This window comes from Notolepis coatsorum, assembly GCF_963971535.1.
Source record: "Notolepis coatsorum genome assembly, chromosome: 11".
Classification (NCBI taxonomy): domain Eukaryota; kingdom Metazoa; phylum Chordata; class Actinopteri; order Aulopiformes; family Paralepididae; genus Notolepis; species Notolepis coatsorum.
In genome coordinates this window covers 87,222,324-87,234,529 of record NC_140175.1, presented here as the reverse complement: position 1 = coordinate 87,234,529, position 12,206 = coordinate 87,222,324, and the positions used below count along the sequence as shown (strand labels likewise).

Here is a 12,206-nt window from a genome sequence, read left to right as displayed (position 1 = left end):
TTCCACTACTGTGTTACCTCCGGCTGCTTCTGCCTCGGAGTGGATCAGGACATAGCAATCGGGAGGAGATTTGGTGCCTCATACCTATTATTTCCCGTATGGTAGCCATGCCCAATATACACGAGTAATCGCGATAGCCATGGGACGACTGGGATTTATTCATTTTGGAGTACCTTCTGACTGAGGTAAGGTCTATCTTAGGTAACCTGCTGGTAATTTTTTTTTACCTAAAACATGCTTCTCTACCGATCACAGTGTCGTATTTTACCGGACTTACCTTACTTACTTTACCGGAGTTTCGAGTTAAAACGACCCCCCCCCCCCCCCCCCCTTGATGATTTTGTGAAGACACATATGTATGGTATACACCTTTGATTTGGAAGTATTTGGAGTTTCAGGCGAGCAACCAGAACGATTTGGGCATAATGCATATAACGCGTCATATCTCGCGATCTATGAAAACATTTGGAATTATTGGATTATTATGGAAAGGGGCGATGTTTAGCATGGAATAGCGCACAAACTACAGTATGTAGAAATTAACTGGTTAGTCAGTGTTGGACTATGAACAATGCCTGTCAAATGAGCCGTACTATTGTCTCCATAGCTATAATACAGAACACACAATGGGTCCGCAAACATCGCTAAAATGGTCAATAACGCTGGCGCCATTGAGTAGAGATGGGAAAACAGTGTGGCGGTCAATGAGTTAAGATACCGATGACTCTTCATTCAAAGATCAGTGAGTCATTCAGTGATAGGAATAAACATGTGGAATTCTCTCCACAACGACCTAAAGGGATGTAAAAACATTTATCAATTAAAAAAAATTTATAAGATGAAAATAATTAGACAATATGAAGACTACGAAAAGGATTAGACTCTGGAGCTATCTTTTGCTTATCTTTTGCTTTTCTACATGTTTGATTGTTCATTTTTTGCTCGTTTTTGTTCTAGTTGTTTTGGATTTGTTTAAATTTGCACTTTAGTGCAAGTAATGGTTGTATGCGCCGACCATCAAATTCATTTTATTTAATTGGATAGGGGGCAGGTATTAATAAGAATTTATTCTTCTTCCTGCTCCTTTTCGCTTATGGGTGTATTTGATTATAATAACTAAATGAATTATGGGAATTTGTAATGTACTGTAATACACTACCAGTGTTGGGAAAGTTCACTTTCTACATGAACTAGTTCAGTTCACAGTTCACAAATTTTTAAATGAACTAGTTCAGTTCATAGTTCAAAATTCAAAATGTTTAACTAAAGTTCATGGTTTAAAAAATGTATTTATTTATAGTTTATAGTTCTTTTTTCAATACGTTGCTGCGAGCTATTATTTTTCAAATGTATTGCCACAACCAATAATAGAACCACAGAATACTGGCATTTCCATAACGCTTTGCTGCCGGCCCATTCAGTCCACACTAGTAGCAGCTGCAGCTTTCATCTCTACAGTATATTTTCAAAAACATGAGGAAAAACGTGCTTCTTGAATGGTCTTTATTAAGTATAATAATCTAAATATACTTAAAGTACCAAAAGTGAAAGTAGTCATTGTGCAAACATATAAACATGTGCCGACATAACTCTGTACTAACACAACACGAGGTAGGAACCAGGCTGAGGTATGAAACTAAGGTTGTACCTCAAAGTTCAATATTCAAAGTGCAAAACATTTACTGACTTTAACTAAAACTATTTTAAATGCTCATACGCCGACGTCGTAGAGTCTGACTCTGAGCGAGTGCAGCGCCTTCTGAAAGTGCGAGTGCTGCTGCTCTACTACCAGACTCCCCGAAGCCCCGCCCAGAGAGGTTGCCAGATTGTGTGGTTTTCAGCATTATTTTAAAGCCTGTTTATGGTGTGTTTTAACTGGGTTTTTGGCTGAAAGGCATATGAAATCTGGCACACGTTTGAACGCCGTTATAGTGCTGAGAATGAACGCACTTTTGAACGCCGTTATACAGCGCTGAGAATGAACGCGTTCTCAATTACGTTCATTTAGGGGGGGAAACATCCGTTCAGTTCACGTTCGCCCAAAATACGAACGCGTTCACGAACGATCGTTCATTGAACGCGTTCAGGTACATCACTGTGTACACTACCATGTGCGAAACAAAATAAAATGAAGAGATAGGGGTCGGGTCTGGTTAGTCCCCGTTATCAAGATGGCGGACTCTTCGGGAGATTCTTAGGGGGGGGGGGGGGGGGCAGCTAAAATTATTTTAATCTTGGTAGTAGAAGATGATAATAACATTATTGAATAATATATTCTATGGATTCTGGAAGCAGAAGTAAACTCAAAGTAATTTAGATTATGGTACTCAGTTGATATCATATAATGGATTACGTTATTTGATAGGGCTGTCAATATAACACGTAAATTATTTTGATTCATTCAATTTATAAAAAGAAAGAATACATAAAAACAATCTACGCAATTAATCACATTACCTTTTTTGACCCCAACTGCCTCATAACTTGCAACAGCCACCCGACCGTGTGTTTACGTGTCTGATAACTCTGACATACAGAGTATATACATACTCTGCATACACATTTGTCACTGCAACCGTCAGAAGGCATTAATGCATATGTTTATTGAGACTGGGATGTCTACACGACTGTGTGCGACAAGTGTCTTCAAATTGTGTTGTGTTTGATTTACACAATATCTATTCTGAACTTGTTCAGGAAACAACTTTCTAAGCCTTCTTTTTGATGATGTCCCTTGTCATCACCGTCTGACTACGAGTGACTACCGGTCTGATGACACTCCTGCCATGTCACATCCTGTAGTTATCACTAACGGTCTGATGACACTCCTACCATGTCACATCCTGTAGTTATCACTAACGGTCTGATGACACTCCTGCCATGTCACATCCTAAACGTGAGCATATGTTACTTTTAACGAGAAACACGGTGATAACTCCCAAGTCCGGACGGCTCATAAAAGGCAGAATTATGGAGCTGGGAGAGCTGAGGTGATGATAACATAGATAATTTTAATGGAGCTTTAATGCTCAAACTGGGAGATAAAACAGTTAAGCCTTTGGCCTTGCGAGGGAAGAGAGGACTTGAATAGACTAGTTTTAAAAGCTGAATTACCATGCACTGGGGGGGTGGTCCCCTCCTCTTCTGCAGTGATTTATGGCCAATGACAGAAATACTGTCAATAATTTCATGGCTTGTAAAATTCTGGATGTTCGCATGGTAACCCTGTGCCTTGACCTAAATGGTTCCCACTCCTCCTTTTATATATATATATATTCGCCTGGTCTTGGGTTTTCGAACGAGCCCCAAAGGAGGCGCAACCGTGTGATTTGTGCGTGACCAGATCTTTTATGATGGTGGGAATAGAGATGAAGAGAAGAAAAGGACTACTCGGACGAGAGCGCTTGCACAATAAGACACGTGAACTTCTGGTAATGAAATCATTACTGTTGTGTAATTTGCGCTCACGCTCTGCGGGGTACCCCAGGGGTCAACTCTTGGCCCGCTGAGAATTTGGGAGATGGAATCATCAGGGGAGGCGCTGGCACTTATTAAAGCTCCGGCTCGTGGGTCACACTTGGCAACCTTGGTGACACGTCTCACCAGAGCCCCTGCAGCTGACATGCTACTTAAAGACTGTGTCCCGCCAGGATCCCCAGAGAGCAGAGGGACCGGCTTTCTCTCAATTACTCGCAACCTTCACCCCACCTGCCCTACCCTTCAACAGACACTCCACTGCTCTACTTTAAAATACTTCTTGCTGAAAACGCCATAAAGTCATAATAATTAATAATCATTAATGCTAATTAAAGAACATATCATTATCTTTCATATTCTAATGGTTACAGTTGAATTATCATAGACCGTGGTTGAAAAATGCCTCACGGCCTTAATCTACATTTTTAATAGGATATTTCACCTATTCAGTGTGTAAGCGCATTCAATTAGGTTTCCAAACCCTAGGGGTAATTGAAGGCCTGCATAATAATACAGACAAACTGTCAATACTAGTCGATAGGAAAACGGGGGTCCCTGCAGCATGGCAGGTACTTGCTGTTTAGCTTGTGCATGAAGTGCATGAAGAAAAGCACGGGTTTACACTGATACAAGCGTGTGTAGAAGGCTTCAGGAAGACTCTCCCGCTGTAACTCACCTTAAGCACGATTTCATTGACAGTAGCAGCGTCGGATTCAAAGTAGAGCGGCTTGTAGTCGTGATTGCTAAGATATGTGAGCTTAAATATTGCATGACCTGCAAGACAAGAAAGGAGAGGTTGTTTAATATGAGACGAGAATCTGAAACAGAAAAGAGATTCACACAAAAACAAGACAGTGTTTCTACCTCTTGGAAGAAAAGTGTTCCACGCTGTTTCCAGTATTAGTCATAGGATTGTGCAATGCTCAGCAACATTTCCAAATAGCCAAATCAAGTATTGGACCTTGATTAAATATTGATAGCCACCCCTCAGACAGAGCATATAAAGACTGCACGTCAAGTATGCCTCTCCGTCATACCGAACACCCTTGAGGTTTGGTCAATATATCCACAAGCTGTTGGAGTTCATCACATTAAAACACAAACCTTTACCTACGGTACATCGCCGGTTGCCCAATCTAGAAGTAAGCGCAGACCTCCCTAATTGAAGGCTCATTAGCATGCTAATGTATTCACTCTGCATTGTAACCGATTGAGTTGAGGAGCTGAGAGTTCATTAAGGAGAGGCAGCCCTTGGGAGAAGAGTGGAGAAGCCTTTTTTAATTCAGTTTCCAGTGCTGTGTGTGTGTACAGAGACACAGTGAAAACCACAGGCCTAGTCGACGTTATCTAAAGATCCTTGCCCTTGTGCAGCAAAGTGTGAAGGAGCGAACAGCGTCAGGTCTCGGCTACTTTACCTCCTCTCTTGTCTTTTGGCCTGCTGGCTGCGGGCTTCTCTCACTGTACCTTTTTCATATTTCATGTCTAACCTTGTGCTCTGGACAAGCCATTCATTACTGTTAATGCATTGCACCGGGATGTAAATCAACCGGGGGGCTCAATAAGCCAGTGAAGGCTAACATATGCAAATCTAACAATCCCCAAAAGTATTCCCCTCCCTCATATATCCCAGAGTCTAGCCAATTGGCCACAATCAATTACGGGGGTTTAAGTGGCCGGTATTAATTCATTTTTCTGCCCGTGTCGTTCCTCAAAACAGTCTAGTCCACATTGTACGGCACCTCAGAATCATGCATCTTGGGCAATAAAAATTCATGCAAAGACAACATGTCAAAGCCGGGGGGAGAAATGGTTTCAGCTAATGGATTCTCAACAGAAAATAGCTTTTAAGCTATTAATCTTTTTGTTTTTTTTTATATGAGGAAAACCTCATTTTCATCATTAAAGTAGCTGGATGCCATAACCTTGCCGTGGCTATATGGCATAATGATAGAAACCACCATTAACACTGATCACGGTTTTAAGTGCTTGCGTTGATATCACTTCCATGATCACACCGCTGCTCTGTCTCGCAAACAAATATTGAAGTAGGATGCTTTTAAAAAGCTAGCCCCGATGACTCAAAAAAATCTAAATCTAAATCCTTTTAGTAGGGAAGAGAACATCCATTTAGCACACCACCTTATGGCTGCTCTTTAATACTCATTTTGGTGACATAAACATGTCTCATCTTAGCACTAGAACTTGGAAGATGGATTCTAGTTAGCAAAAGATGTCTCTTAATTCACCTCAATATGAGACCTTCCTACTTTGCTGGCTTGCAACAGCGCTGCGCCATATTATTAACACCACAACACCAGCATTCCCTCTACATATTAACACAACAACACCAGCATTACCTCTACATATTAACACAACAACACCAGAGTTCCCTCTACATATTAACACCACAATACCAGCATTCCCTCTACATATTAACACAACAACACCAGCATTCCCTCTACATATTAACACCACAATACCAGCATTCCCTCTACATATTAACACAACAACACCAGCATGCCCTCTACATATTAACACCACAACACCAGCATTCCCTCTACATATTAACACCACAACACCAGCATTCCCTCTACATATTAACACCACAAGTTACACCAGCATTCCCTCTACATATTAACACAACAATACCAGAGTTCCCTCTACATATTAACACAACAACACCAGCATTCCATCTACATATTAACACCACAATACCAGCATCCCTCTACATATTAACACCACAATACCAGCATTCCCTCTACATATTAACACCACAATACCAGCATTCTCTACATATTAACACAACAATACCAGCATTCCCTCTACATATTAACACCACAATACCAGCATTCCCTCTACATATTAACACCACAATACCAGCATTCCCTCTACATATTAACACAACAACACCAGTATTCCCTCTACATATTAACACCACAATACCAGCATTCCCTCTACATATTAACACCACAATACCAGCATTCCCTCTACATATTAACACCACAATACCAGCATTCCCTCTACATATTAACACAACAATACCAGCATTCCCTCTACATATTAACACAACAACACCAGCATCCCTCTACATATTAACACCACAACACCAGCATTGCCTCTACATATTAACACCACAATACCAGCATCCCCTCTACATATTAACACCACAACACCAGCATTGCCTCTACATATTAACACCAGCATTCCCTCTACATATTAACACCACAATACCAGCATTTTCTCTACATATCCACTTCTCAAAAATAAAGAAATGTAAAAGCTGATGGGGTATGAGTCAGCTTCCTCCAGAAACGCAGACGGGGAAAGCTGTCCTACCAACCTGCCCGTGTGGAGAGTCAACGTGAAGCATGCGTGTGGCTGTGTGCTGCTTCTGTGGCTGTCTATCCTCCCTGGGCTGGCGTGGTGCTGAGCATAATGTCTGTGTGTTGCGTTGGTGGCTGTGTGTCTATCCTCCCTGACGTGGTGCTGAACATGTGTGTGTGTGGCTGTGTGTTGCTCTGGTGGCTGTGTGTCTATCCTCCCTGACGTGGTGCTGAACATAGTGTCTGTGTGTTGCTCTGGTGGCTGTGTGTCTATCCTCCCTGACGTGGTGCTGAACATAGTGTCTGTGTGTTGCTCTGGTGGCTGTGTGTCTATCCTCCCTGACGTGGTGCTGAACATGTGTGTGTCTGTGTGTTGCTCTGGTGGCTGTGTGTCTATCCTCCCTGACGTGGTGCTGAACATGTGTGTGTCTGTGTGTTGCTCTGGTGGCTGTGTGTCTGTCCTCCCTGACGTGGTGCTGAACATAGTAGCTGTGTGTTGCTCTGGTGGCTGTGTGTCTGTCCTCCCTGACGTGGTGCTGAACATAGTGTCTGTGTGTTGCTCTGGTGGCTGTGTGTCTATCCTCCCTGACGTGGTGCTGAACATAGTGTCTGTGTGTTGCTCTGGTGGCTGTGTGTCTGTCCTCCCTGACGTGGTGCTGAACATAGTGTCTGTGTGTTGCTCTGGTGGCTGTGTGTCTATCCTCCCTGACGTGGTGCTGAACATAGTGGCTGTGTGTTGCTCTGGTGGCTGTGTGTCTATCCTCCCTGACGTGGTGCTGAACATAGTGTCTGTGTGTTGCTCTGGTGGCTGTGTGTCTGTCCTCCCTGACGTGGTGCTGAGCATCGTGGCTGTGTGTTGCTCTGGTGGCTGTGTGTCTATCCTCCCTGACGTGGTGCTGAGCATCGTGGCTGTGTGTTGCTCTGGTGGCTGTGTGTCTATCCTCCCTGACGTGGTGCTGAGCATCGTGGCTGTGTGTTGCTCTGGTGGCTGTGTGTCTATCCTCCCTGACGTGGTGCTGAGCATCGTGGCTGTGTGTTGCTCTGGTGGCTGTGTGTCTGTTCTCCCTGACGTGGTGCTGAGCATAGTGGCTGTGTGTTGCTCTGGTGGCTGTGTGTCTGTCCTCCCTGACGTGGTGCTGAACATCGTTTGTCTTGTACAGAATGGAGTAGGTCCTCATTAGCTGCGACACCGGCTCCTGTGTCTCCCTTCATTAGAGGAAGGGTGGAGAACAGAGAGACGGGTGGTAGAGGATAGAGAGATGGAGGTGGAGGATAGAGAGATGGAGGTGACGCAGCAGGGTGGAGGATAGAGAGATGGAGGTGGAGGATAGAGAGATGGAGGTGGAGGATAGAGAGATGGAGGTGGAGGATAGAGAGATGGAGGTGACGCAGCAGGGTGGAGGATAGAGAGATGGAACAGGGTGGAGGATAGAGAGATGGAGGTGGAGGATAGAGATGGAGGTGGAGGATAGAGAGATGGAGGTGACGCAGCAGGGTGGAGGATAGAGAGATGGAACAGGGTGGAGGATAGAGAGATGGAGGTGGAGGATAGAGAGATGGAGGTGGAGGATAGAGAGATGGAGGTGACGCAGCAGGGTGGAGGATAGAGAGATGGAACAGGGTGGAGGATAGAGAGATGGAGGTGGAGGATAGAGAGATGGAGGTGACGCAGCAGGGTGGAGGATAGAGAGATGGAGGTGGAGGATAGAGAGATGGAGGTGGAGGATAGAGAGATGGAGGTGGAGGATAGAGAGATGGAGGTGACGCAGCAGGGTGGAGGATAGAGAGATGGAGGTGATGCAGTCACGACACCCCCCCCCCCCCCCTCCTCCCCCTCCCCGCCACGCTCTTCTTCATCTCTCTATTCCCGTCACGCCGAGCTTTGTTAGGGAGACCTTACATCTTCAGAAGAAGCCTTCACACGGGGGATCATATCACGGAGTTACACGCCCACAGACTGGAGACGACACGCGCAGACTCTTAACTGGGAAACACAAGTGACGGCTAACACCGTTCATTAGAACCAGAACATACTGTAGTAGAGGCTCATTGGCGGCGATGCCTGGCGACGGTTTGGCATCTGCGCTGTGGTTATTAAAACAAATGCACCCTGTGCGCTAACGTCCTATGTGTGCTCCTCGTCTCTGGAGGTGCATGTGTGGGAGGGGGGGGGGGCCATACCTCAGGGGGTGCAACACCAGGTCCAATCAATTCATAATGACCCGGGATATCCTCCAGCCAGCATCCCCCCCTCCCCGCCACCCCTCCTAATCCCCAGAGAGGGTTCCCGTCAGGGCCGGTAGCGGGACCACCCTCTATTTCTTTTCCGAGGAGCGTCTGATGAATAGATCAGAGGGACGATCAGCACCTCTTCCGACGAGCGATCGCGACTCCGCCAACCCCCCCACAGCCCAATCCCCCCCTCTCTTTCTCTCTCTCTCTCTCTCTCTCTCTCTCTCTCTCTTTCTCTCTCTCTCTCACACCGTCTGCACCTCATCAATCATGCTTTTGTCTGATTTGAAAGGCAAGCCGTGTAAGTGTCATATCCACTCACAGCCGAGGAGAGGGCTAGCTGGGGGAGGGAAAAAAGAAAAGACAGAATTTCCAATAGGAGCAGAGAAGAGCAGCAAAAAAAAGAAAAAAAAAGCCAGTTTGATGGGTTAAGGGAGCCGTTTGTTAATGAGATGAGGTAAGACGTGTCCGTTTGATTGGAGGGCGATGAGCCGATAACTCTGGAGACAGAATGTCATGGGGGGGGGTTCTGGTGTAATACTGTACCACCAATGTGATACAAAACTGAATATTCAACATTATACGATATCGCGCTCGTAACACTGTGAACAGCCCAAATAAATGACTCCCCTTGTGGGAACAAAACGGGGAGAATGTCATCAGAGTATCGACACGTGCAGCGGAGAGATATTCTTGTCAGGTGCCACAGGGAGCACAGAAACATATGCAGGGGGGGGGGTTGTCAAAAGGGCTTGGCTTGGGGAGAGGAGTGACTGAGCCTTGGGGGGGGGGGGGGGGGGGTTGGAGTGACTGCTTGTTTGCTGATTAAAAGAAACAAGCCAAAGCAGAGGGTCTGGTATGAAACTGATCCTGCAGACGGGGGTCTCTCTGAGGCACACATGCTTCCTATTTAGGCTCCATAACTCCTCCCTCCCTCCCTCGCTCGCACGCCCCCACCCTGCGATGTGACAGCGAGGGCTTGCCCCAAGTTCAAGTTTCATTGTAATCATTCAAACACAAGCCCACCCCCCCCACCTCCCACCTCTTTATTCGATGAAGAGAAACCTCGACTTCCCTCCCGACACGCACCTCTTACACTATGTAATACACCCTAACACAATATGGGGGAGGGGTACGAATGTGCCCCCCACCCTAAAACACCAGTTCAGCCACGTTAAAGTGACTTAAATGCTTCTTAGCGGTGGCACAAGTTTATTTATCCGAGCGAGAGAAAAATAACCTGAGCCGCGTAGACTTCCAAGATTTATCTTAAGACTCTGGACTTTAATTCAGGGAGGGCAGGACCGGCACAAGATCCCATGGCCTTTTCTTTTCCCCTCTTTAAATCAAATACCGTGTAACCGTTATGTTTTGACACATTTTGACTGAAGTGGACCCAATTATAGAAACTGAAAGAACTACGTTGACCGTAAATGTTATAGAGACGCTTTTCCAGAAAACAGTCAAAACGGTCCAAGACTCACACAGGCTGCTCCTTGAGCTCACACAGAATGAATAGGCCTACAGACACCGTTGATACTTTTAGTTGAACGTAGGCTAATATAGACGTTATGAAATAAATAGGCCTGCAACCGGTGCCTAACACTCTTTTAGTCACATTTAATCATTCAAAACATTAGCGTTGTCCTTGACTAAATCAATTCTTAGTCCACTTAAATCAAAGGACTTTGTTGACTGATCGATTACCATAAATGTTCAGAGAGCGTCAAGGACCTTTGTTTACCTAAAGTGAAGAATCAGGTCTTTATTGGCTATTATTTCTAATGTGTCCTTCTTTTAGTAGTATGTTTTATAATATTTGAGTACCCTAATGTTTAATTTCTAATTGATCCTATATGGACCTACTTTAATATTGCCTGTATTTAGAGAAGACTAAGAGTCTAAAAGCCCCGCTAGCCCCTAACATGATATTTGAGAATCACTGGTTAAACTAACGTATTTGAATGTTTCCTGGATCAAGGCTGATGCAGTGTAGCCTTGTGTTGGTGTGTAGCCTCATGTAGCCTTGTGTCGGTGTGTAGCCTCATGTAGCCTCATGTAGCCTTGTGTCGGTGTGTAGCCTCATGTAGCCTTGTGTCAGTGTGTAGCCTCATGTAGCCTTGTGTCGGTGTGTAGCCTCATGTAGCCTCATGTAGCCTTGTGTCGGTGTGTAGCCTCATGTAGCCTTGTGTCAGTGTGTAGCCTCATGTAGCCTTGTGTTGGTGTGTAGCCTCATGTAGCCTTGTGTCAGTGTGTAGCCTCATGTAGCCTTGTGTTGGTGTGTAGCCTCATGTAGCCTTGTGTCAGTGTGTAGCCTCATGTAGCCTTGTGTCAGTGTGTAGCCTCATGTAGCCTTGTGTTGGTGTGTAGCCTCATGTAGCCTGGTGTCAGTGTGTAGCCTCATGTAGCCTTGTGTCAGTGTGTAGCCTCATGTAGCCTTGTGTCGGTGTGTAGCCTCATGTAGCCTTGTGTTGGTGTGTAGCCTCATGTAGCCTTGTGTTGGTGTGTAGCCTCATGTAGCCTTGTGTTGGTGTGTAGCCTCATGTAGCCTTGTGTTGGTGTGTAGCCTCATGTAGCCTGGTGTCGGTGTGTAGCCTCATGTAGCCTTGTGTTGGTGTGTAGCCTCATGTAGCCTCATGTAGCCTTGTGTCAGTGTGTAGCCTCATGTAGCCTTGTGTTGGTGTGTAGCCTCATGTAGCCTTGTGTTGGTGTGTAGCCTCATGTAGCCTTGTGTTGGTGTGTAGCCTCATGTAGCCTCATGTAGCCTTGTGTTGGTGTGTAGCCTCATGTAGCCTTGTGTTGGTGTGTAGCCTCATGTAGCCTTGTGTTGGTGTGTAGCCTCATGTAGCCTTGTGTTGGTGTGTAGCCTCATGTAGCCTTGTGTCGGTGTGTAGCCTCATGTAGCCTCATGTAGCCTTGTGTCGGTGTGTAGCCTCATGTAGCCTTGTGTCAGTGTGTAGCCTCATGTAGCCTTGTGTCGGTGTGTAGCCTCATGTAGCCTCATGTAGCCTTGTGTCGGTGTGTAGCCTCATGTAGCCTTGTGTCAGTGTGTAGCCTCATGCCACGGAGCGAGAAATCTCGTTTTTAATATTTTTTTTTATATTATTAGCCGAGACAATCGGTTTCATTCTGGACCATCAGAACAGCGTGGAATCGGTGTTCCGACCACCCAGC

At 45.4% G+C, this 12,206-nt stretch overlaps 1 protein-coding gene across 1 annotated transcript in view; it reads right to left on the bottom strand.

Moving 5' to 3' along the window:
- Window positions 1-12,206, bottom strand: part of mapkap1 (MAPK associated protein 1) — a 155,888-nt gene that overhangs the window by 2,783 nt on the left and 140,899 nt on the right. Inside the window, 1 exon segment of the mRNA XM_084324727.1 lies at window positions 4,154-4,251. Coding sequence (XP_084180853.1) covers window positions 4,154-4,251 — 98 coding nt within the window.